Here is a 26,950-nt window from a genome sequence, read left to right as displayed (position 1 = left end):
TACGCAATCTATCAGTCTAGGCTGTGTAATATTATATTTCTATACAGCAAAGGAGAACAATAATGTTTTTATTTTTTATAAAGGTCTTAACTTTTCATAATTTAAGAGGTGAAATATTAAAAGTCATTATCAAGTGGAAAGCCGTGGCAATAAATGCAAATGTTCAAACATTCTCCAGACAACAAACACCACCCTTAATGTGCAAACAAAAGTATCGAGGCCATTAGATAAAGCACAGCGTACAGCAGCAGTGGCTGTGATAGTAAGACGTAACAGACGACTAATTTAAAGGACAGACTAGTCTGGCTGTAATTATAACTTCCCTTCTTGTTCAAATAGAAGGCTTAAAGATGTCTGGATTTGACAGGGCCCTGTAATGAGCCACTGTACATTAATTCACAGACTTGGCATATAAGGCATTCAGTCTGAAATATATTATGGGGGGGCCTTAAAAAAAGATGGAATTATGAAATATTGAACACAAAAGTAATGACCATTTTCTGCATGGCAAAAAAATGGCTTCATTCCTCCGGCTCTTTATGTTTATGCTCAATTTATGGTTGTCAAATGAAGGAATCAGGGGCTAAATTGTGATTAATTGACAATAGTTAGTGCAATGATTGCATCCAGAGTCAAAATCTGTCTTCATAAATCAACAGTATGCGCATTTGGCAACAAAACCACCAATTATAGAAGGAGTAACAATGCATAAGAAACAGAAAGCTGCCAAGCCAAGCACATTGGCAATATTATAAAAGTACATAACAGACAGTAGCAAGACGTGCCAGTAACACAAACAGTTTTAGGAGAATAAAAAAAAAAAAAACTTAAGATGGGATCATTTTCTAATGAACTGCAATTTTACATATTGCTTTCCATATATATATATATATATATATATATATATATATATATATATATATATATATATATATATATATATATAGAAAGAGAGAGAGAGAGAGAGAGAGAGAGAGAGAGAGAGAGAGAGAGAGTAAATCTCATACTTGGCACAGCAAGTCATATGAATTTGTTATGAATTTGTGACAATATACAGTTCTTTTGGTAGCTAATGAGCAGTCTGTTATTTGCTCCAGCAGGTGAAAAGGATACACACGGCATGTTTTTCACCCTTTGTTTCCAGGTCTGGGAGTTCTGGCTGTGCTCAGCGGTGGAGAAAAGTCGCGTGTGTGTGCCGTGGAGAGCAATATTACCATAGCGCTGATGACATCATTTATTTTCAAGATCAACAAAATCTCATATTTCAAAGCTTTGGTTTTATTAGAAAAAGTCGATTTAATATTTCAAACATGAAGGTTTGTAAAGTACCTCTCCATTTTCTGCCTGCTCTGAATCTCTGGATGCCCAGTGTTGAGTTTTCTGCTGATTAAGTAAGAGCTTACTTCAGATCCATTTCTTTGTCAAATATGCCAATAACTGTTGCTCATTTTGATGAAATATAAAGATGAAACTGAATTAGTTGAGTTGCGATTTATTACACATAATATTTCATTTTAGATATCAATCAATAAAAAATTGCAATCCTGTCTGTTAAAATGGATTTGATTAGTTGTGGCTTATTAAATTAAAATGTGAATGTTTGTGAAAGTGACATGGAGTAATGACAAGCATTTTTTCCACTACAACTTTTCAACAAACTAAGTGGAGTCAAAATGGGTATACCAAATTTGCAAATAAATAAAAGAGCATAGAAGAAACATTCAATGCAAACTAATGAGCCATCATCAGATGACAGTTTTATTATTTTCTCTATGTTATTAAAAGGAAAAGTATTTAATTTAAGATAAGGTATTCACAATTTTCATTCATCCATTCATTTTCTTTTCGGCTTAGTCCTTTTATTATTCTGGGGTCACCACAGCGGCATATATCCAGCATATATGTTGCGCAGCGGATGCCCTTGCGGCTGCAACCCAACACTGGGAAACACCCATACACTCTCATTCACACACATACACTACAGCCAATTTAGCTTATTCAATTCACCTATAGCTCATGTCTTTGGATTGTGGGGGAAACCAGAACACACGGAGAAAACCTTTGTGAATACTGGAAAAACATTCATATGTTTTATATATTTGTTTAATTTCTGAGTTCATGTAACTGGTTGTGTACAATAGCACACATATGTTATATTGATCACCTGCCACTAAACTACGAATATTAGCTGTGTTCCAATACATACTTATGCACTATTCTACGCCATTTTGTAGTATAAATAGTGTAAGTAGTGCGTTCACACTGAAAACTCTAAAAGTAATAAGTGCACTTTAAATACCCAGATGATGCACTCATTCAGCCGGTAATATGAAGTGTGTAATGATGAACACTTCACGCACTCAACGACCGCAGGATTGCTCATGTAGGGGAAGGGGTAGAGCTATCGGGCGCACATGTTGGATAACTTTATTTATTTTGGATTGTGAAAGCAAATTTCTCCTGTGAGACTGATTATAGCGCCTCACGATGGTGAATGCGGTTATACTCATGCCAGGTATTATTTGATAGTTTGCTCATTTATTTCACTGATTTAGCGACCGTCAAACGTCATCAAGGAAACGGTTTGAATTTCTGCTTAGTAAAAACCATAGTGCTCCATTTGGGACGACACTACATACATATACTATCCTGTTGAGTGTGTAAGTGCATAAGCACATGGTGCATGAGTGCATAGTGTATAGTGTGCCATTTGGGACGCAGCTACTGAGTATGTCAGAGAGTCAATAGCAGATTGAGAAACATTAAGCCACTTCTAAAACAAATAACATAATAAACATTCAAATGTAATGTCAGAATGACAGAACTTATAACTGCTTTAAATTCCATTAAGCGTCATATCCAAACAAATTACAATCTGCCAATTATAACTCAGAATTGTAATTGCATCACAGCATGCTTTGAGGTAGCAAATACTGCATCGCTAGAAGGTAATCAGTGTCACACTATATCAAGATTTCTGAGACATTGTTTATTCATTCTTTTTCCTTCAACTTAGTCCCTTGTTTATCAGGGGTCACCACAGCGGAATGAACCGCCAACTAATCAGACATTGGTTTTATTCAGTAGATGCCCGTCCAGCTACAAGCCAGTTCTGGGAAACGTTAAGACATTGTTTATTACATTAGTTTGCCTTAAATTGTTTTTAAATAGAAATCACAAAAGGAACACGTAAGACCATAGATGCCCAAACTAGGGCCTGCAGGCCAAAGTTGGCCCTTTGTATCCTTAAATTTAGTCTGCCAGAGGGAAAATTATTGGGAAATGCCTTCAGCAGAAATTCTCATTTATATTTTAGTATAACCTTTTGCTTGTTTGTTTGGTTGTTTGTTTCATTGTTGAGCTACAAAAAAGCAAACAAGAAATTAAATGTTAGAAGTATAAATGAGCCACAGCTTTTAAAAGAGCAGGGTCACGTGACGCGTAGGAAAAGTAATCGAAAAAATCGTCCTGGAAAAATTTGATCGATTATAGGTTCTGAATGTCGATTTCGATTACTTTGATTAATCGCCCAGCCCTAGTATTTGACATTGAACTTCAATGTTTTATGAATGGATTATTTAATGGTTTTATTGTAATACGTTGATTAAAATAATATACATTTTCAAAAATATTTGAAATCATTAGTAAATACAGTTGATGTATTTTTTTTTTATTTATTAACACATATTTTGACATAAATTTGGAAATTACCCATGGCAACTTTAATGTAATACAGTTTGCTATTTACTTTCAGCCCACAGCTCTCAATCAAGTTTGGCTTTTGGCCCTGCATAAGAAAAAGTTTGGGCACCTCTGCGTTAGACAGAAAGTTCAATAACAGTCACTTTTCCAAATAGTGATCTGCTTGACAGCTACAAAACCAAAAACCATAGGTCCCGGGAAGATGCTTGCTGTCTCCTTAAGCTGATGGCTGTTAGAGAAGCTCTAATGCTTCCCCAGTGGAGTTTAGGCATTTATCATCAGATTGAATCTACAGGAAAACACAAGTGAGCGATGTGAGGTGCTCAAAAGCTAAATCTGAACCCCCAGAGGGCAAGTGTGTTTTACTGTGGTCTTCACTGAATAACCACTGGTTGTGTTCCTTGAGAAGTCCGAAATCTAGCACATGCATTATCATGCACTTATCTACTGACCTCAGATTTTCTGAGACTGAAATAGCTAGTGTGGGGTTGGATTGTATAGTGTCATCACAGATAGTGGAGCATGTCGGAGATGGTTATTAGTGTTTTAGCCATGTGCAGAGAAAGTTATGTGATGTTTAAGTCCATAATGAGGGTGATATGTTATCTTGGATGGCTTGAGGGCACAGTCTTGGAGCTCCCATTTCCCTATTGGAATTATTTGCATCGAGTCATGCTTCATGTATTCTTTAATGTCTCAATGTGTTATGTACAGAATAAGTCAGAATTTTTAATACTATAAAATAAATATTATATTATAAACTAATAAATATTTCATTTAAACAAACAGCTGGTTCATTCCGCTTTGGGGATCCTTGATAAATCAGAGATCAAGCCAAAGGAAAATGAATAAATGCAAACCAACATAATATAGCTCAGCTTGTATTGTTAATGTAATACAAACAGCTTTTTTAACAGGGCTGGATGAGGGTGTTATTACTCTTTTGAACAAACTTTTTAAAACTTCATCTCACTATGCAGATATCACCAAACCACATCATACTTTTCTTGTGAAACTTTCGAAATAGCTTTCCATGTATAACAGACCCATTGAAAGGAAAGTAAATGCTCTTTAAATTAATAAACTAATGTAATAAAGAGTGCAATCACATTGCTGAATTGCATATCAAACTCAATGCATTTCCAATGGCCTGTAAACTGTATAAAATGTTCTGATATGAACCAGCTTAAGTTTAGGCACATTTTTACGCACATAAACTTTTTTCTTCAAAACACTTTTGTGCCAACTGAAAAAAGCTTGAGTTTACTTCAAAGAGGCTTTCACACCAGTATATTTGCTTTGCACACAAGATTCAATTGATGTCAAAGTTATTTTTTTTCTATGACGTGAACTGTTTTTGAAATAGATTTTAGTGATGTTTGGATAAATTGAGCTCACAGAAGCGCAATATATCTAAAAATGCTGGTCTGGGTTATAGTAGACTTCTGAGGTGAACATGCATATTATATTGCTCCTTACAGAAACTGACAAACAATTTGAATGTGTGTGTGTGTTTGTGACAAATAGAATCTTGAGGTATTTTGTATGATTATTTTAAAAAAAAATCTATATTCATAAAAAATAAATACATAAAAAAATCCTAAGAGCAAGCATCTACTCGTTTGACAGGATTCTGCATTGATGTTACCCAGCAACTTTGGTAAACAGCTGACCCTATCAAACTGTAGTTTGGAGAAGGCAAATTAATCAAACAGAATAAAATGGTGAACAACATTACAAAAAAAAATAATAAAGTTCTTATTGTATTAACATCGTACCTAGAGTAGAATCAGAAGTTGAATGTCTACTTTCAGTTTGCACACGATGAAGTGGACTACAAATGAAAAGGTGTTTCCTCTGCAATTTTGAAATGACACAGATGAAAAGTCAAAACAATCCTGTCCACACAAAAAACCCAAAAACTACCAAACAACACTGCTACAGATATGTTTGCCAGCGCAATAATGTCACTTTGTAATGATACTATATGTGAGCATATCACATGCAAAAAAAAAAAAAAAGGCAAATAACACAATCAACATAGCAAAAACATCAACAATGCCGTGTAGACAGACAGAAGACAAAGTTATTCTTATATCTTCAAAAACTCTCCTTCACAAACTGGATGGTATTTAACATGCAGCAATTCATTTTGTTACTGATGCACCATTTAATACTCAGCACTGTCAACTGTACTCTATTAAACTGGTCATCCCTTTAATCACGTCGACAAATTCTTTGTTTTCTGTTCATTTACAAATCTCTTATAGGGAAAACTCCACTATATTCACAGTCACTTCTTATCATTCAGAAAACATGTCAAAATCTGCACTCTAGAAGTTTTATTAACCTATTATCTGAATCTGTGAAAGTGTTATTGTATTGTGTCCCTGCCACTTCATATTTGCTTTTTACGTTGCCTCTTGAACAGGTCGTCATTGTAAACGAGAACTGTTTCTCGGTTGACTTACCTGGTTATAAAACATTATTAATATTATTAAACACTTATAAACCAATTGCATAATAAAACCACGACTGCCATTCGTTCTCACAAAATGAGACGATAACTTAACTTGCACTAATAAAAACTTGACACCCATTTCAAAAGTTTACATTTACAGTAGGTTGGGTTGATAGATGATGCCAATGTCCATCGCCGATGGCAGATAGACATCACGATGCTGAGTCGGCATCATGATCCTCCGTCCTGCCTCCATCGCAGCAGCAACCCACTAGCGTAAAATTCACACTTAGGCCCAGTTTACACTAATATGTCTTAGTTTTAAAATGGCATTTTAGAACCAAAACGATCCACGTCCACACTGGCATTTCATCCAGCATTTCTGAAAAGCCCTCCTTCCACACTATACCGCTATATATCACTCTATTTATCCCAGAGACCTGCAGAAAATTGATTGGCGGATGGTAATTTGTGTAACTTATCTTTAGCTATTTATGATTGGTTTATGGCTAAAACAAAGACCATGCTGGTCAGGTAGTTAAAAACGGTAGGCTACAAATAAATTATTTGTTATGAATGAATTAATTATTCATAAATAATGAATTCACCACCGCCTATGATGACGATGCCACCGTCAATCGTGATGTTTCACATTACACATCAATCGATGCCAAATTGGTCGACTTTGCCCAATCCCAACTTACAGGTTCTGAAAAAAATGCTGGTGTAAATGAGAAGAAACACTTTTCCACTTGCAGTTAGTATAGTACAGTGTCATGTAAAAGTAAAACTTCAGTTTGTTTCCATCACACTTCTATAACTTCTTTCACTGTCAAAGATACTTCATAAACAAAAGTGATTATTCAGTATTGCTAGTGTTTAGGAATAATGCACATATAGTACGTATACTCAGACACTGAAGCAAGTATACAAAATAAAATCAATTAAAATCTAAACTTAATCATGTATAGATAATTAATCAGCTTGATCATTTACGCCTTATCTATGTTTGATTGCATTGCATTTAACTGTGCAGTTCAACATTTGCAAGATTACTTTCAAATGGAAGCCAACTTTTGAGTCACACAAACACCCAAACTCACTCTCTCACAGGCATTCTTAAACACACACACACAAACACTCCCAGAATGCCGAACGCTACAGATAACACACTGGAGGTTCCAGAGAAAACCCCATGACGAAGGACAAGTCATAGGTTCAATAAGCTAGAGTAACACTCAAGGGAAAGAAGATCTAATGAATGACAGGATACAAACACAGAATGATGAATCACAAGACCTCGGAATCATTCGCTAATGACAAACAGACGCAAAAAGAGACTAGAAAACTCCTTCATTACTGGCAAATCAATAGTACAAAGAGACTTTTTTTCTTGAACTGATTGAGCGATCAACTGATGCGCATGCCAAGTTGGAAATGAGACTGTCAGACGTTGCAAAACGAACAAATTGGAATTGAGTTTTACATCCCAAGAGTGGAAAAAGTACGAAAATGAGCTTGTCCAAAGAATCTCAAATAGGACAAACACTTTTGCGTGCCTCCAATGGGAAGACAGAAGGATCGATCTGAGATATTTTACAAACTATTAAAAAACAGTGACCTTTATCTAATGGCTACAGAGATGCATTAAAAGGTCATCTATGAACACTGCACATATATAAAAGCTTCCCACTAATAATGAGAGCCAGAGACTCAGACCCTATTTCAAGCCACAACAATGATCTAAAAACAGAAATTACCATACGAGGAATCATTACATGAAATAGCACCATGAAAAATGGACTGTCTGGACACATAAATCTGCAAGAGGATGCACGGAGGACACTCCGGTTTATGCAAATGTTACTGTGTGGCTCCTGTACTGTAAAGCAATGGTGTAGTTTTACACCATTTTGTAGTAGTTTTTTGTTTTGTAGTAGACTGTTTTTCAGTTACTTTACGTGACTAAAGCTAGTCTGTTGATTGATCTTGACTGGACGGTGAACAGATTGAGTGTGCAGCTGTGCAGCAGGATAATTCAAGGAGAGGGAATTCCACATTTATTTCTTGACCACAGTTAATAGGATCCCTTTTGGCTCAGACCTTTCCTAAGCACATGAGTGCATTGGACCGACAGGAAGACAGTGGAAACAGTGGCATTTAAGAATATGGAAATGCGATGGCAAGAGTGGACTTTATTATCTCTGAGGAACCCCAGACCATCAGGCCCAGAGAACCACAGGGACCACTCACACCCAACGGCACTTTGTTTCATAAGCTTGGCTTATTTTTTAGGGATGTGGGATCGTCTAATGGGGGAAGAGCGTGAGGAGGTTGAGAAACGAGAATGGGGGAAAGATGAGTGTGTTTGATTGGGCAGCTTTTCAGAGCCCACAAGGCTCATCATATTTCCTACTGAAGAAAAACAAAGCATTTGAACTCAGACATCACAATCACATCCAGCCAGCTCATTCGATCCAAAAGAGCATTCTTTCCTTCGGCGAGGCTGCTGCGAGTTTGTCGAAAACCAAACAGATCACCTACACCCAGAGTCAGTCACACTGCAAGTGCACACCTCTGACTCACACACGCAAACCACATCTCCTCCTCACATGCTCACAATCAGGTCCATTTTCTCCACTTTCTCCAAATCTACTAGCAGATAAACTAGGAAGCCTCTTAAGATATCAAACTGAATCATCTTGCAGCTTTTATAACATCCTACCAATTACAGTCATGAGGGCTAGATAGACATGACTAATTTAAACCACTTGTTTAGGTGCTTATACTTAAAGACAAGCAATAATTGATTGAATTTAACTTATTGTTTACTATAAAGACTACTCTAAACTACACTTCCATCTAAAAGTGAAGAATGTAAAAAAAGAGTTAATTGCCTTGAAAAAGGCCCACAGTTCTGGTTGAATTTTAGAGCTTCCAGCACAATGTTGGTGGATAGTTTATGAGAATTTCTCAAATCTTCGTATGTACTACTGATGGTTAGGTTTAAGGTTTACAGATGAACTTTTTCCAAATATCAATTTTTTTATACAACACTGACATAAAATCCTTCCAAACTCACACGACACACATGCTTGCCCAAAGTTTAGCACTGCAATTTGACGTGCCTTCTGATTTTGCTCTGCCGAAAGGTGTTCAGAGGCAGTTTTACAATATGAAAGAACTTTGCATTCAGAAATTCAGCTTTAGAAATAAGACATCAGGCAAATAACTTATAACTGCTAATAAATGAGTTAATATCATAAATTGCCTCAGAGTGAAGCCTTGTTGGCCAGTTAATGGAACACTGTATAATAAATAGCCTATCATTTGACATGCAAAGGCACAAAACCTCTTTAAGACATTTATGCACCATTTGAGGTACTATTCATGCTTGCCAAATCTCATAAATGTTGATATTCTGCAGGATATATCATGTTATCTTTCACAAGGCACTAGCGGAAATTATCTCTTGCAAATTGGGGACATTAAAACGTGTTTGTTTTTTTAGGGAATGTTTGTGTTTGTTTATTTATTTATTTGTTTGTTTGACTATTTAATTGCTTTACAAAGAGGGCAACATAATAAAGGCAGAAATGTATACTATTATAGTGTGGAATGGGTTGTTTTCGAACCTTAGGTGGCGCCCGGCGGCGTTCACCGTAGCGCGTCCTACCTGAACAGGTGTAGGCTATGTCATCCAGATGACTTGCATTTTAGTTTGAAAGGATATGGATTGCAAACCATTTTCAGGCACCAACTCCTTGGACGCGTGGTCTGCTTCAGATAGAAAAACACAACCGGTGCCAAGGAAGGATAGGGCAAAGCTTCACCGTCGCTAGCGGACGTCTCCTCTGCCGCTCCTCCGGCTGCGCTCTCCCGCCTTTCACCTCCATCAGACTCGAGCTCACTGCGCACACCGCCACCGGACAGGTCATTAAGTGGTATAAAAGTCCTTGGAAGCGAGGAGCTTCCCTCTGCTTCGTTCAGCTGATTGTCCTCGGAGATAATTCCTCCATCTTCAGCCATCATTCACCCCCTTGAGGAGAGACAATGCATGCGTTACTGTACAACAGAAAAATAATTCTCATTTTACGCAATTGTAAGGTAAATGAAAGCTGGAAGCCATGCAAAAGATCAAGTTTATGTTATATCTCATACTTAATTTTGAATAAATTGATTTCTAAAAACACCTTATGCACGCATAAGGTGTTTGACATGTATTATTTAAAAGTGGGCGACGGTGAATTAATTTTTAACAATAGAAAAAATATATGGATAGATTATATACAGGACTGTACATTTTATACGCTGGCATTTAGTGAAAAGTTGATCAAATTGATTTAAAAAAAACAATAAAAATATAACATACAATATAACAACAACAATATATTAGTATGTTACTTTAATATTCTGTCATTAATAAACCAAAACAAAAAGAAAATCGACACATCATAATTAAACATTATATACATTTTAAATAATACTTTCGACTTTAAAACTTGGCTAATATTATTACGACCCACATTATGAACATTCAAATGAGCGCCATTACGCTTTAACAATAAACCAGTCAAACATTATAAAATGTTAATTTCTTACCTGTAATTGCTTTTGACAATAAGCCCAGATCGAGCTCACTCATCGCATGATCATTTCTGTTGCGAAAGCAGTCCAAATGATGGTTCTGAATAGGATCTGATGGAGCTCGCAGGCTGAGTTTCCAGGTGGCACTTACAGCGCGAGCAGGTTTATGGGTATCTCAGTGACTTGGACATCATGTTAAGATTTCAACATTGTATTTCGATGACCAACAACCTGATAAAACCAAGGCAAGTCCTGTAAAAACTGCTTCCCAATCCCCAATTGCGCGCTCCGCTCCTGTTTCTCCGTGTGCGCGCACTTAAAAGTAATAATGGATATGAATTTAGGATTTTTTCTTTTTCTGTGGATCACCGCAGTATCTAATTTTCACACGAATTAACAACGATTACACTCATAGATCCTTAGATAATAAGTAAAATCCTTCAGAGTCTTGTCTGAAGATGCAGGCAGAGCTTTTCTGTCTGCACATGAAAAGACAAAAAAAACATTAAGCTCGTTCTAAAACGATGTGTAAAAGAGAGCTCCCTATGCTGAAGTCTTGTCCATTATTTTGAAAAGACTCAAGTCTCCAACGATTCTTCCAGTCGGCAAAACGGTCTATAGCACGAATCCGCTCATGCGAACCAATTCACAGCTGGATTCGGATTCAACTTCCAATACACGCCTCCAAAAGGCGCGTCGACCAACCAGAGCCGAGAATAACTCAGACTCTCTTTTGATTGCAGTAAAGAAATGTCAATCAGCACTGCACTAACATGCCTGGTGAAACAGCTGGAACCGTATTGTTTACACCAAACCAATAAAACTAGGAAGAGTTTGGGATTGGACCAAACACGCTATATGATTCGAGCATGTTTATTATATTAGGACGTCTTTTTTGTCGAGGAACACAAAGAAAACGACATTTATATGGGCTGAGAAGGACCAGTGCAGGGGATTTCAAACTTCGTGAAGAGAAGAACTTCCTCCTAAAATAAAGGTAGCTGCAAGTCTTCATGTACAGTATGAAAGCCATTTATGCAGTGTGAGGGAGAAAGAGCTTTTTTTTTGCAATGATGCTATGAAGCAAGCATTGTTTCCCAAAGATAAATACTGGAACATTAGCCTATTTGTTTAAAAGTGGTAAATCATTAAATTATTGTCTGTAAAATATTGACTTAGTTTACTCTTCTCGATATTTGACCATGGTTAAATATAAACCAAAACTGAAGTATTTTCAGTTGGACAATGTCACAATTTCTGACAGGTCTTGGGAAAGCACAATTTATAAAACAGATTTAAAAAATATGTTGTAAAGTTGTAATTAATTGGGAGTTAATTAAAATTAAATAACATTTCCCAGTGTTGGGTTGGGGCTAAAAGGGCATCCGCTGCCTAAAACATGTTCTGGATAAGTTGGCGGTTCATTCCGCTGTGGCGACCCCTCATTATTAAAGAGACTAGGCCAAAAAGAAAGTGAATGAATTAAATAAAAAAATGAATAAAAATATGAATAATATTTCAATAAAAATTAATAACAATAATAAAGAATATAATCATTCTGCTAGGACATTATCTTCAGTTTTACAGACTTTCCAATCAAAAAAAGTTCTGTCCAAGTTTTAAAATACAGCACGTTTAAAATAAAATAATTATATTAAAGGAAAAATCTTTCATTTTGCCTTTTTTTCTCCATTTTTTTTTTTTTTTGTAGATGGTATATGGCCAGAGGTTATTTGAGGCTATTAGATTAAAGCATACAGTCAAAGCACAAGTCAAAGTATAATTGAGCATATAATATATTATATATATAATATATTTAATTTTATTTCCAGTGTTGGGTTGCGGCTGGAAGGGCATCTGCTGCATAAAACATATGCTGGATAAGTTGGCAGTTAATTCCGCTGTGGCGACCCCTGATAAATAAAGGGACTAAGCCGAAAAGAAAATGAATAAATTAATATATATATATATATATATATATATATATATATATACAGTTGAAGTCAGAATTATTAGGCCCCCCTTAATTATTAGCTCCCTGTTTATTTATTTCCCCAATTTCTGTTTAATGGAGAGAAGATTTTTTCCAACACATTTCTAAACATAATAACTCATGTCTAATAACTGATTTCTTTTATTATTGCCATGATGACAGCAAATAGTATTTGACTAGATTTTTTGAAGAGACTTTTATACAGCTTAAAGTGATATTTAAAGGCTTAACTAGGTCAATTAGGTTAACTAGGCAGGTTAGGGCAACTAGGCAAGTTATTGTATAACTATGGTTTGTTCTGCTCACTATTGATTAAAATATATACCTAATAGGGGCTGATAAATTTGTCCTTAAAATGGTGTTTAAAAAATTAAAAACTGCTTTTATTCTAGCCAAAATAAAACAAATACGACTTTCTCCAGAAGAAAAAAATATTATCAGACATACTGTGAAAGTTTCCTTGCCCTGTTAAACACAATTTGGGAAATATGTTAAAAGATTATTATATATATAATAAATATTGATAAAACATCAAGGAGCACACACTGGGGAAAAAGTTAATTGAGAAAATTCTATTGATGCAATACAGTTTTGCCAGCTGAAATAAAATATTATGGGTTTTAAACCATGGTTTAAAAGGACAAAGCAAACAATGTGTTCACAGAAAAATTACTTTAACAACAACAGTTTCTTACAAAACATTTTAAAGATCTGCTGTATTAAAACATTTGCTTAAATAGTTTTTACCAACATGACTATTTATTATTTTATTCGATAGTATTTTTTAAATTATGAAACAAAAAATTGCGCATTGTGTTTAGAGCCAAAAATGTATTTGCATATACAAATATATATATATACACTTTTTAATGTTAAATATTGCAATGATTACATTCAAAACAATTTACTAAAAGAAAAGAAAGCTGACACTGACAATTATCCTGGCTTCTCCAATAGAGTAATAAATTAAATTACGTGATTAAACTCTTTTTTTTTTCTCTTTGATTTTACCATAATGATCAGTCACTAGATTATGCTGAAGACTTTTTATTACACTTCATCTTGCAAAGGTAATTATATTGATCTATGACTTACAGCGGTCAACGGTGAGAGTCCTGCATACATATTTGTAATGGAGTATGCCGCTAAGATGATAATATGTTCATGTTTGGTGTAGAATTTATAGCTGAGTAAAGCTTATGAGCACAGACAATGTCGTTTCTAAACCATTTGTCAATATATGCAGCCATTTTGGTCACAAACTACAGGTAAAAGCATGTAAAAAAATGTAAACATACAAAGATAAATTAATATAATTAATTTTGAATATTTAATGAAAATTTTTAATTAAAAACATCAATTACAGAATAAGAAAAAAAATATGATACAATACAGAAAACAATAGAGACCTCAGTAGCAGACTTGATGCAATATGTAATTATTAATGCTGCATCACCATGGAGACAGATTTCTCCATTGTGTATTTTTTATTTTTTATTTTTTTTTTTTGGCAATTACGATGCATTCGATATGAAGTTTTGATTTTATTTAGTTTTGTTTGTGGATACAAGTGAAAGAAGTGCTGAGAGCCCTCAAAGCATTTTCTTTCATCTTTTGCTTTGAGTTTCCTCCAGACTTCATTAGTAGATGATCTTGGCAGTCTGTGATTCCCTCTGGAGGAACAGGAACTTTGCTAAAGTTCCACCCTGAGCCACTGGGGGTGAGAGAGATGTATCATAGACTCTTAGATTAGAGGGCAGCATCTGACGTTCTTAATAGGAAGAACACTTTTAATAATCTGCAAAACTCTTTCTACTACAAAGAACTTTGTGTAACTGAAACTGTTTGAGGTGAAAGGTTCTTCATGAAATGCTGAATTAAATATTGTATTGATTATCAGTGTAGAAAAAAAAATGTTTACAAGAGCACAGTTGAAGTTGAAATTAAACATTTTTAAAAGCTAATAAAATGTTTCCTTTGCCTGAAAAGTTATGCCTCCCATTAGGGCTGACCAATATACAGTATCATTTGAGCATCAATATTGGAATATGATCATTTGCAGTAGTCAGATCACATAGGTCTGCAATGTTGAGTCTGAATTAAAGTTTATTATTTGCATGCACAGTTGAAGTCAGAATTATTAGCCCCACTGAATTATTAGTCCCTGTTTATTTTTTACCTATTTCTGTTTAGCGTAGAGAACTTTTTTAAACACATTTCTAAGCATAATTGATAACTCATTTTTATTAACTGATTTATTTTATCTTTAACAGTAAATAATAATTTACTAGATATTTTTCAATACACTTCTATACAGCTTAAAGTGACAAAAAAGGTTTAACTAAGTAGGTTAAGTAGGCAGGTTAGGCTAAATAGGAAAGTTATTGTATAAAAATGGTTTGTTTTGTAGACTATTAATATATATATATATATATATATATATATATATATATATATATATATATATATATATATATATATATATATATATATATATATATATATATATATATATATATATATATATATATAGCTTAAAGGGGCTAATAATTTAGATCTTAAAATGTTTTTAAAAAAATTTAAACTGCTTTTATTTTAGCCGAAAAAAAGACTTTCTGCAGAAGGAAAAAAATATTATCAAACATACCATGAAAATGTCCTTGCTCTGTTAAACATCATTTGGTGAAATATTATTATATTATATTATATTATTATATTCATTATATTTATACAATGAAGACTATGCAGTATTATTTCACACTTGATTATTTCTGGATACTGTTAGAATCCTCAGACTATTTATTTTATTTGTATATTTTTCTTTATTGTTTTTATCTATGCTTGTAGATGATGTATTATGTTTTATGCAGATGCACTGCCCTATAGAATTATATAATCAATATATATATATATATATATATAATCATATAATCAATCTAAAATTATAAATCTTTCATAAACAGAGATATTCAAGTCGTCTGGTAAAATTGTATTCATATTGCAAAGATATAAGCAGAATAAAAATATATAATCACAATTTTACATTTTTCCAATATTGTGCAGCCCTACCTCCCATTCCCACAACACACAGAATAATTATTTTTAAATGGAAGCTCATTAAAAAAAATGACTGTGTAATCTACAGACAATGACAACAAAGTCTTTATTAAGACTAGTCATACAGGCATGGTCAAAAACAGAAACAAACAAAAGCATAAAGATGATCCAAAATAAGTGATAAAAAACAAACAAACAAACAGGCAAAAGGTCAGGCTAGGCGGCAGAGAATTAAATTCAAAATGGTAAAACAAAGCAAGAATCGAAACACGGCACGACAAACAAGGAGAAACACTTTGTAAGCTTTTGTAAGTTTTTTCACGGCGTAAAACAAGACTCAGCAATGGGTGTGGAAATGAGAGGTGTCTCAGTAATAGTCTAGTTAATGATTCACTGAGGAGCTTCAGCTGTGTGTCTGTGTGTGATCATCAGTGATCCAGAACAGATGTGTGTGTGAACAGGTAAAATGGGATTTGTAGTTCTTTTGGTGGCAGATTTGTTGTTCTCCAGCAATCTGGAATGGTCTAGATCACTGGTGATTGTGACAGTCAGAATATATATTTGTTTGAAGTTGTTTTCTATGCGTCTCAGATATTTGACTTGCATCTTTAAAGGAGAAAATCTATTAATCACTGCTCCGATACATGCCATTTATACTTTTTATATCTTTGTTTATAGTTACTCAACCTAAATTTTAGGTAAAGTTTAGAATTAACGTATTTTTGCATGCATTTCTTTAAATCTCACTCAGAGAAATAATCTGTAAAATAAAGCATTGTTATAAAAAAAAAATAATAATAAAAAAAAACTTAACATTACCTCAACAATAAAAGTTGCCAAAGCTGGGATCATATTCCCAAATGCAATCTGAAAGCCTAAAAAATGGAAAACAAATATGAAACAAGCTATGGATACATAAATAAAACTGTCAGTTAACTGATTTTTTTAAAAAGTGTAGTAAAAGTCAAATATACCCTGAATATAGCCTCAAATACAGCCAAAGCACATCCAACTTACAGTATGGCCATTGCTGTACCCTATAGCTTGTCAATTGATTCATGTCTCCTTGTCAAAAATGTCAAATTCGTCTCATCATTTTTTTCAATTTGAGATTTAGATGGGGAGTCTAGTAACCCTAATGAGAAACACAGAGTCCTTTGTGACAACGATAGCTGAGGAAGGAGCAGAGGAGAACTGGGTTATCATAACCTTAGACCTCTGTCTTCCCTTTCTCCTCACTGCTTCACTGGAACTGAGCTTGTCTTTGTATAAGGGCTCAGCTGGGCTTCATAAATAAGGGCACAGGGGTCAAAACCTGCCTCCATCTGACAGCCTTACACCTGTGTTGACAGAACAGGGTAAATTAGAGCTGGCTTTCATCAAAGAAGAAGGAGGCCATTCGTTCTCATTGGTTAACCAGCATGCACTAAATTTTGTACACAGTAGATTATGATTTATTTCACATGAAATCATTCATTCATTCATTCATTTTCTTTTCGACCTAGTCCCTTTATTAATCTGGGGTCGACAAAGCGGAATGAACCGCCAACTTATCCATATGTTTTATGCAGTGGATGCCCTTCTAGCTGCAACCCATCACTGGCAAACATCCACACACTCTTATTCACACACATACACTACGGACAATTTTAGCTTACCCAATTCACCTGTACTGCATATCTTTGGACTTGTGGGGGAAACCGGAGCACCCGGAGGAAACCCACGCGAACGCAGGGAGAACATGCAAACTCGACACAGAAAAGCCAACTGACCCAGCTGAGGTTCGAACCAGCGACCTACTTGCTGTGAGGCGACAGCGCTACCTACTGTGCCACAGCATCACCCCTCACATGAAATCACTTGTCATTAAAGTATAACTCTGATCAAGTTGATCTAAATGAAATATTGATTTGAGTTGTAATCATTTAACTTGTAGCCATTATTAAAGTTTCTGCAAAATTACATTACACATCACAAGAAAAGAAGCTCCAATATTACAGTATTAACAACATGTATTCACTTGTTTTGTTCCTATGTTTTGTTCTTAGAGCCAGATCAGTCTCAAAATTATTACATTTATGAAATAAAATTGTATATGCTTACAGCACAGTTCACATTTACAAAATCCAATTAGTAAAATTCAAAACACAATTTTTAATTGCTCAAATTCAATGTGTAAATTCAAAATGCAATTTATAAATTCTCAAGCAAAAAGCATTCATATTTCCCCAAATGCTCACACATACCTAAATGTGTTTATAACATTTACAGAAATATGTATATATAAAGCTCTTTTCATTTTCATCATGCATTTAGGAATGATGTTATGCATTTATAACACATTGAATCTGCATTTGAAAATTGTCACTTCCATGGAATGCTTTGAAATTGTGTACAGTAATTTTGAGACATTCCTGGCGGGATAAGATTCATAATTTATTTTTATTTTTTTGATGATATTCTGAATTTGAGAATATCATAATATTTATTTGTCATTTATAAGGGATTTATAAAGCATAAATAGTCCTCACTTTAGATGAGGTCACAAAACTAGATGTTTTCTAGAAGTTGAGTTAATAAAGCATTTATTAACATATTAGTTAACTATTAGTATATGCCTGAATAATAAGATATATAAATGTTGATTTTAATAGTTTATTTATCATTTACTCATTCTGAATGATCCTAAAAACCCTTAACTACTCTTAAATACAAATGGTTTGTAAATAATGCAATACTTCATTTAGTAATGAAAAATAAATCATTAACAGAGCATGAAAATAGAATTAAAGCACATTTTAAATATGTAAGTCAAGAATAGAGCATTTGTAGCTGCAGTTATAAACTGCTTACTAACACTTATTAATGTAGAGTTAATGCTTAACAAATAAGGAATTCACTAGATGCTAATGCTTAGTAAATGATCCACAGTGTGTAGTTGTTATAAAGTGTTACCAATATTATTTATAAAGTCATTTATACAATACACACACACACACACACACACACAAAGTTATATAGACACACAGCCCATGTATGACAAATGAAAATTTAATAAAGCATTGAAATGGTCTCAAGACAAGGGCATGAAATAGAATCAATAAAAGTCATTTGAGTAATAAATTGATTTATATAATAGAGTGCAATTTGAACAAAAGCATAGACTGGTGTGTGTTTGATTTTCTAGGAAATACATATAGAAATGATTGATTTTAAACACATTGTAAGTTAAATGCTACTAAAAATGCTTTTGGAACAGATATATATGGACAGTGTTTTTGCAGTTGAGCTTAACCTCAGTCACCATTGCGTGACTCCTTGAGGCCGATCGCAAGGCTGCCTTTATGTAAATCACTGTATGATTTATCAAAGTAGAGCGATAGAAATCACCAGGCAGGAATGTAAATTGGAAGCAGATCAGAGAGTCAGGGCAGACTGAGCAGATGTTATAGGTACAATATAATCTACATCACTAACACACACTCCTCAGCTCTTAGATACATATGTATGATTTGGTGTTATTGCACATAACACAAAGACTAAAGCTTGATCCGGAACATCCCACCCAGTGCTTTTGAAGCATTGTATTGGCTTGCAGGGAACGTTTGGGAATATTTATAGTGGCATAAAATGATTGAGCTTTTGAATAAACCTATAAAGCAAAGGCGATGCGTGGCAGGCAAGTTTGTGTTACAATTATTTCCATTCCTTGCGCACTTTAATGTGGCCAAAAGCATTGCACAAGATATTCAAAGTTCTAAACAAAGGCATGTTATGCCATTTTTTCCTGTAGTTATTTAAGGTTGATGTTGAAACATCTGAGTATTGCTTAAAAGTAATTCAATTATTTTTAGGTACTGTATATAGGATCAATGTGAATGCTGTGTATATGAAAGCGTACAGAGGCCAAAAAAACGACAAAGGATTGATGTTATTTTGTAGTCAAGCCCATCATGTGAAGAAAAGACACACCAGCTGGTGCATTCATGGGGGATCTCTATAGGAGAAGATGATTATTTCCGCAAAACAAGACATTTAAAAATAGAAAGATGTTCCAGATTTTAAAAATAGACAAGCCTGTCGCTTACTAAATTTAATGCAGGAGCTAAAATTACTTCCGTTGACAAATTATAGACTTGTGTCAAGTTAAACAAACAATCTTTGTCATCTCAGAGATATACCATGGATATAGTCTTTTTTTGAGTTGCAGACACTCTCAGAAAGATTCGGCATGGTAATGAATATGTATTCAGCAATGCTATTGTTTGGTCTTTGCAGAATAGATCTGTGACGCTGCTGTTTTGGTGGTTGGTGCAAAGCAAGACTTTCATCTTTCTGTATATTCATAGTTACTGTATCCTGTCAGAAATTATAACACTGCTGTTTTAAATGTAACACATAAAAACTCCTATCAAATCAGGAAGTTAATTCAGAGAATATGGCTAAACCAGATGATTAAGAGACAGCAGGAATAAAATGGACTGTGTGTGCTTTGCTTACTTTGAAAAGTTGTTGTACAACTTTTACATTTGTGAAAGTAACTCTGGGTTAAATGTAACATGGAGTTTTAAGGTATTTGCTCAGGGTTAACCATGATATGCTTCCGTGGTTTTCACCACAGTGTAAGCAGATGTCTTCCTGCCAATTATTGAACATTTTCACAGAAATTTGGAAGATAAACTTAGTAGAAACCATTTTTGTAGAATAAAAGCATTTTTAATTATACTCTATATTTTTTTATTTAAAAAAAAAATCTGTGAAAGTATGAACGTAAAATCTTATATTGTTGTGATCGCTGTCTTGTAGGCTAAAAGATGAAACCATTTTGAAAGATGTAAGAAACACACAGGGACGGCTAGCCAGTTTTGAGGAAAACATGACACAGCGGGGTTAGTTGTCACAGGGTGTTACGATTAAACCATTCACTGCTGGACACCAATTAAACCAACAAAATATTTGTTTTGAATTTTGAGTGTAATGTTGAGAAATTTTTTAATAAAAATGTTTTTTTTAAATAAAAAATATTGTTTTAATAAAAAACAATAATGTAATAATGTAAATAAATGCATTGTATAATAATGGATAAATGGATAATAATGCAAATAGATTCAAATGTTTTAATCCAATAAACAAATAAATAAACATACTGTGCTATGTAGAATAAAAAAGAAATTGAGCCAATTACTGAGGAAATTTAAAGTAAACTGAATTTAAATTAATTGTGTGAAAATTGCCTTTATGTGTTACAACTAACCCACTGTCTGTTACAACTTGTCCCACAGGTGGGGCAAATAGCAAGATTTTTTACTCCTGGCGCTTTTGAGCATTTTGCGCGTTTCGCGCGAATCATTCGAGTTCAAAAATCTGAACTTCAGCGGACATTCGCGCCGCGTTAACCAATCAGGAGCTTGCTCTTGTGGGGCCGTGATTGTGACGTATAGCCTGTTGTCGGTGTTCCGGGAGAAAATCCTCCTGTTCATCAAACTGGACTCGGCTCAGTCAGAAGCACTGCTGAAAGCCTCCGTCATCCGGGTTCAGTTTCTGGAGGAGTTTATGTGCTCACAGAGCTGGATGCACCTCAGAAAGGATGTAGTGGACTCAGACCCGACCCTGAACGTATCGATGCTGTTTTTCAGTCTTCATAAAGCACATAAACACTGTTATTTTCTCAATAAAATTCATGTTAGCCCTTTAGCTATGAAGCTAGAGTCACCAGGCAGACAGAAGCCCTGCCCATCACGCGAATCCGCATCTGTTCTGAAGTGAATTTGACGCGCGAATGAATTGGTTTTGACGCGCGAATGAAGCGGGGTTTGACGCGCGAATGAAGCGGGGTTTGACGCGCAAATGAAACGAGTAACCTCAAATGTTCACGCAGCTATTTACCCGCAAATAGCATGATTTATCCGCGCAATCCGCGTCTGGTGTGAACACAGCATAATGTAACATTAACTGCTTCAGTCCAACATCTACATTATCAGGATGATGAAGATAAAACCAGGGTGGACATTTCAGCATGACAATGATCCAAAACACAGCCAATGAAACTCTCAAATGGTTTCAATCAAGCTGCTAGAATGGCCTAGCCAATCACCTGACTTAAATCCAATAGAAAATACAAAGTAAAGATCAGATTTAATAAACGAGACTCACAGAACAGAACCAGAAACATTTTTAAACTAATTTTATAAGTCTAAACCTGTATCCAAAACAAGCCCTGCATTTTTTACCACAACTGTTATCTTGGAGCTTAACACATTCATCTTAAACATATGCAGACTACCATATCTACACATAAAAAATACATTAAACCCCCAACCCCTCAGAAAAAGATGGTAAATGAGTGTAAGGAAGGACAATTTAGGGCAACAGCTTGATCTATGACTCTCTCTCTCTGTCTTATCACTGAAGGTATATATTCTCCCATTGCATGTAAGCTGGCATGAAGGCAGTGGTTCAGTCAAAGGAGATACGGAGAGAGGAAGTGTTGCCCAAAGAAGTGATTTTCTCCTGGAGATCCAGCGTTCGATTAGCCCAGTCATTTCAACCGTATCTTCAGATCTTCTCTCAAGGACAAGCCAGCACTCCGGGGAGCCCAACTGTACTTGCATTTCTGTCTCACGTCGAAAGAGCCTGAGTGAGTCATAATATTTGCCAACGACGATAAGCGAGCCCAGATAAAATTCTTACAAATAATTTCCTCCATATTTGTACAAAGGGCACAGGCTGGTTTTAATTGCAGTGATATAATGTCCAAGCGAGCACATCAGGAAAGAATGCAGGCCACTTGTGCAGTGATTTCGCCAAGGTATAATGAGTTCATTAAAATTGCTTCTAGAAGTGATTTGGAAGTAATTCTGTGTTTTGCAATGAGCAGGATATTCTGCACAGAAGCGGTCAAAATTATGAGATTCCATTAAAAACACATTTTGATGAATAAGTAAATACATAGGCCTACATAAATGCAATTCTCGCAATTGTGACTTCATTGTTCATTATTTTGGACTTTATAGTATTGGTGTGATATACCATTCAGAAGCTTGAGGTTATTGTTATTATTAAGATAATCAAAAATTAGCTTTAGCTATTGAACTCCCTGATCATCAAACAATCCCGACATTCTTTTTTTAATGTTTTTACAAAAATATCAGACATCATAACTGTTGTCAAAATTGATAATGAAAAATTTGCACTTTAAAATTATTTCAGAAAGTTTAAATCACACTAAAACTTTAACAACTTTAAAGTGAGCTTACCACAGAGATAAATTGCATCTAAAAAAAATCTAAATAGAAAACAGTAATTTTGAATTACTTTTTTGTGTGTGTTAAAAATGTGCAACTTAAAATAAAATACTTTTTCAGTATTATTGCAACTCAAAATTCACTTTATTTGAAAAAATATTATTATTGTAATTATTTTTTTTTACATTTTTTACTTGTTTAATTTTAGTTTTTTAATAAATATGTTTTAATTGAATATATTTTTCAGTAATTCAAAATATATACAGTTAAAGTCAAAATTATTAACTCCCCTGTGATTTTATTTTCTTTTTAAAACATTTTACAAATGTTGTTTTACAGAGTAGTAAAAAAAAATCACAGTATTTCAAATAATTTTTTTTCTTCTGGAGAAAGTCTTATTTGTTTTATTTTGCCAAGTAAACTGTAAATTGTATCATGAAAAAATATCTAGTAAAATATTATGTAATGTCATCGTGGCAAACATAAAAGAAATCAGGGTCACACTTTACAATAAGGTTCATTAGTTAATGTTAATTAATGCATTTACTAACATGAACAAACACTGAACAATACATTTACTACTGTATTTGTTCATGTTAGTTAATGTTAGTTAATGAAAATACAGTTGTTCATTGTTAGTTCATGTTAACTCATGGTGCATTAACTAATGTCAACAAGCATGGACTTGGATGTTAACAATGCATTAGTAAATGTTCAATTATGATTAATAAATGCTGTACATGTGTTGTTCATGATTAGTTCATGTTAGTAAATGCATTAACTAATGAACCTTATTGTAAAGTGTTACCAAAATCAGTTATTGTAAATGAGTTAATAAATCTATTACGCTTAGAAATGTGTTGGAAAAAATCAGGAGGGCTAATAACTCTAACTTCTAACTTTTACCTAATCTAAGAAAAACAGGTTTGATTATTAAATAAAAGGGTTTGTAAACTTAAAGTTGCAGTATGTAAGTTTGACACCCAGTGGTTGAACTAGGTAATGCACTCCTGGATCAAAACAAATGCAAGCGAAGGTTGCCAGATTGAAAACAGAAGCGATTGATTTAAACTGTGATCTAAATAAAAGCAACGACACCCGATAGAAGGAATATTCTCCATATTAAACTGAGTTTTGTCCTAACCAACACCTCGACTTGATATATTAAAAAAAGCTTTTATTTCTGACGGGTAAACAACAGAAAAGTGACAATGATCTAAACCTCAAGTGCTTTATTCAGTGTTAAATGCTAACAATGTGAGTTTGAATGCCATTTTACATGACATTTATTGCCATATACTGAAAACAGCAGCAGACAGTTCACCTCAGATCTTGAAAATAAAATAAACCGTTTGAAATTGAACTTTAGAACTAAACACAAATAAGTGATTCAGCATGTACATTTAATAATGTTAAAAATATGTCTTAATTAGATTATAAACCTTACCGTTTTGTGAGTGAACGCATATTCTGTGCTTCTGAATGGCTGTATTTACATTTCTGTCGTATCATTTCAAATCTCGTCAGGTGAGACAAAAACTTGCATACAGCACCTTTACCAATCAACGTATTTGAACAATTACACATTTAGTATTTAATTTAATAATTAACAGTTAAATCATTTTAAAATAGTTTTAAAAACTTTTAATTTAGTCACTGATCAATGTTTTCCATCTAAAACTTGACAGGTAGGCATTTATAAAAACCTGTTTAAAAATGTCATTCGTTGACACCAGCTGTGCAGAAAATGTCCACTTGAACCCTCGTCTTGACGTGTGCAGTCACCCATCCTTGACCAGTCCAGCAGCTCCACCACATGCGCTGAACCTCTGTGACTGTGAGGGTACAGATGGCACTGGCCGTCAATGGTGGCGCATCAATATTCTCTCCCAGTTTTGATTAACTCCTCGATCCCCCATCTACATCAGTTCAGAAATGTCAACAAATGTCAAGGAAATGTCAAGGGCTAGTTTTGCCAGGCCACACTTCTGGTCGAGTCTCTCTTCATTCCCAGTTTTTCAAAGTGTCCTGGGACATCTGAAAACCCTAAGGATGACAGTATCCGATTTAGCTCATCTTAAGTATCACAATGTGAATGCAAATAGAACGCCAGCCTACACTTTCAGAAATAAAAGTAGTAAAGCTGTCAATGGAGCAGAGCACTTTTTCTTTATTTTTAACTAGGTCTACTAAAATATATTACAAGTCAAAAGTTTTGGATCATGAAGGTTTTTTATGCTTTTGAATAGAGTATTTTCAGCTCACCAGGACTGCATTTCTTTGAACAGAAATATTCATTTGTTTTCCTTCGGCTTAGTCCCTTATTTATCATGGGTCACTTCAGCATAATGAATCACCAACTTTTATATGTTTTACGCAGCGGATGCTTTTCCAGCTGCAACCCATTACTGCAAAACACCCATACACTCTTACATACACACACACTTGTACCTAATTTTGTTCTACCAAATTCACCTATAGTGCATGAGGGGTAAACCTAGAGGAAGGAAACACACACGAACATGGGGAGAACATGCAAACTCCATCCAGGACTCAAACCAGTGACCTTCTTGTTGTGAGGCCATAGTGCTAACCACTGAGGCACTGTGCCACCAGAAATATATATATATATATATATATATATATATATATATATATATATATATATATATATATATATATATATATATATATATATATATATATATATACTTTTATTCAAATTATACATATTTTTCCCCTTAATACATTTGAATGTAATCATGTTAATAGGCATGAGATGATAACTAGTTTCAATGTTTGGAAAAACTTTTTTTTTTACATGTTTTATTATGGGTTACATTTATGTTTACATTTTTTATCGGTAGTTTTTTTAGGGCAACAGTATACTGTGTTCAATCAGGGAAAAAGTCATTGATTTTAGAGCAGTAATCACAATACTGTGATACCGTGAAACTGATAGTTTTTTCCAAGATTATCATATCGTCAGAATCTTATACTGGTCCATGCCTACACATGAAGCTGAATTGTGAGCATGACATACTCCAGCTTCTATTGTGTCATGAATTATTAGCCCCCCTCCCAGCATATTTTTTCCACCAACTTCTGTTTAATGAAAAGATTTCTTTCTACACATTTCTAATAATAATGGTTTTAATAACTAATTTCTAATAACTGATTTCTATTTGCCATAATGACAAGGCGAAGGTGACATTTAAGGCTTAAATAGGTTAATTAAGCAATTTAGGGAAATTAAGCAAATCATTGTATAACAATGGTTTGTTGTATATATATATATATATATATATATATATATATATATATATATATATATATATATATATATATATATATATATATATATATATATATATATATATATATATATATTGCTTAAGGAGGAGTATAATACTGACCTTAAAATGGCTTTAAAAAAGTTAAAAACTGCTTTTATTCTAGCTGAAATAATGCAAATAAGACTTTCTCCACTTTCTCCAGAGAAAAATATATTATAAGAAATACTGTGAAAAAATGTTTGCTCTGTTAAGCATTATTTGGGAAATATTTTAAAAAGAAAAGAAAAAAAAATCACAGGAGGCTTATTAATTTTGACTTTAACTGTAGGTGGTGTGTGATGGTTTTAATTTAAGTATTTAAACACCTATTTGCATTTTTGGTATTCTTCCAAAGCGTGCATGTCTGCTCCATTAATAAACAGTGTAAAAAGTGACACACCTGTGACTATGAGTAAAACACCTACCTTTCCTCTTCGCTGTGAAGGCAAGTGAAGTAAGGCATGTGAATAAAACAAAATAAACAAGAACAAAAATGTGTACCTGCCCTGGTGATATCTAGAGTCTGAAAAGCTACTTAAGAAAATGCTAATTATCATAATTTACATAAGAG

The 26,950-nt window shown here is 34.1% G+C and overlaps 1 protein-coding gene and 1 long non-coding RNA gene across 4 annotated transcripts in view; one reads left to right on the top strand and one right to left on the bottom strand.

Annotated features, from left to right (window-relative positions):
• Nucleotides 1-11,380, bottom strand: part of cacna1g (calcium channel, voltage-dependent, T type, alpha 1G subunit) — a 403,764-nt gene extending 392,384 nt beyond the window's left edge. Inside the window, exons 1-2 of the mRNA XM_073918537.1 lie at nt 10,766-11,380; nt 9,897-10,202 (exon numbers count right to left, since the gene is read on the bottom strand). Coding sequence (XP_073774638.1) covers nt 9,897-10,195 — 299 coding nt within the window. The 5' untranslated portion in view covers nt 10,196-10,202; nt 10,766-11,380. The remainder of the gene's footprint in view (nt 1-9,896; nt 10,203-10,765) is intronic.
• Nucleotides 11,381-11,489: 109 nt separating this feature from the next.
• Nucleotides 11,490-26,950, top strand: part of LOC137496821 (uncharacterized) — a 29,856-nt gene continuing 14,395 nt past the window's right edge. For all 3 annotated transcript variants that reach the window (XR_012388040.1, XR_012388042.1, XR_012388041.1), the window contains exons 1-2: nt 11,490-11,747; nt 22,212-22,437. This is a non-coding gene — a long non-coding RNA (uncharacterized lncRNA). The remainder of the gene's footprint in view (nt 11,748-22,211; nt 22,438-26,950) is intronic.

The sequence above is a fragment of the Danio rerio genome, chromosome 12 (assembly GCF_049306965.1).
Source record: "Danio rerio strain Tuebingen ecotype United States chromosome 12, GRCz12tu, whole genome shotgun sequence".
NCBI classification, from domain to species: domain Eukaryota; kingdom Metazoa; phylum Chordata; class Actinopteri; order Cypriniformes; family Danionidae; genus Danio; species Danio rerio.
Note: the sequence above shows the minus strand (reverse complement) of the source record. Positions and strands in the feature narration are given on the sequence as shown.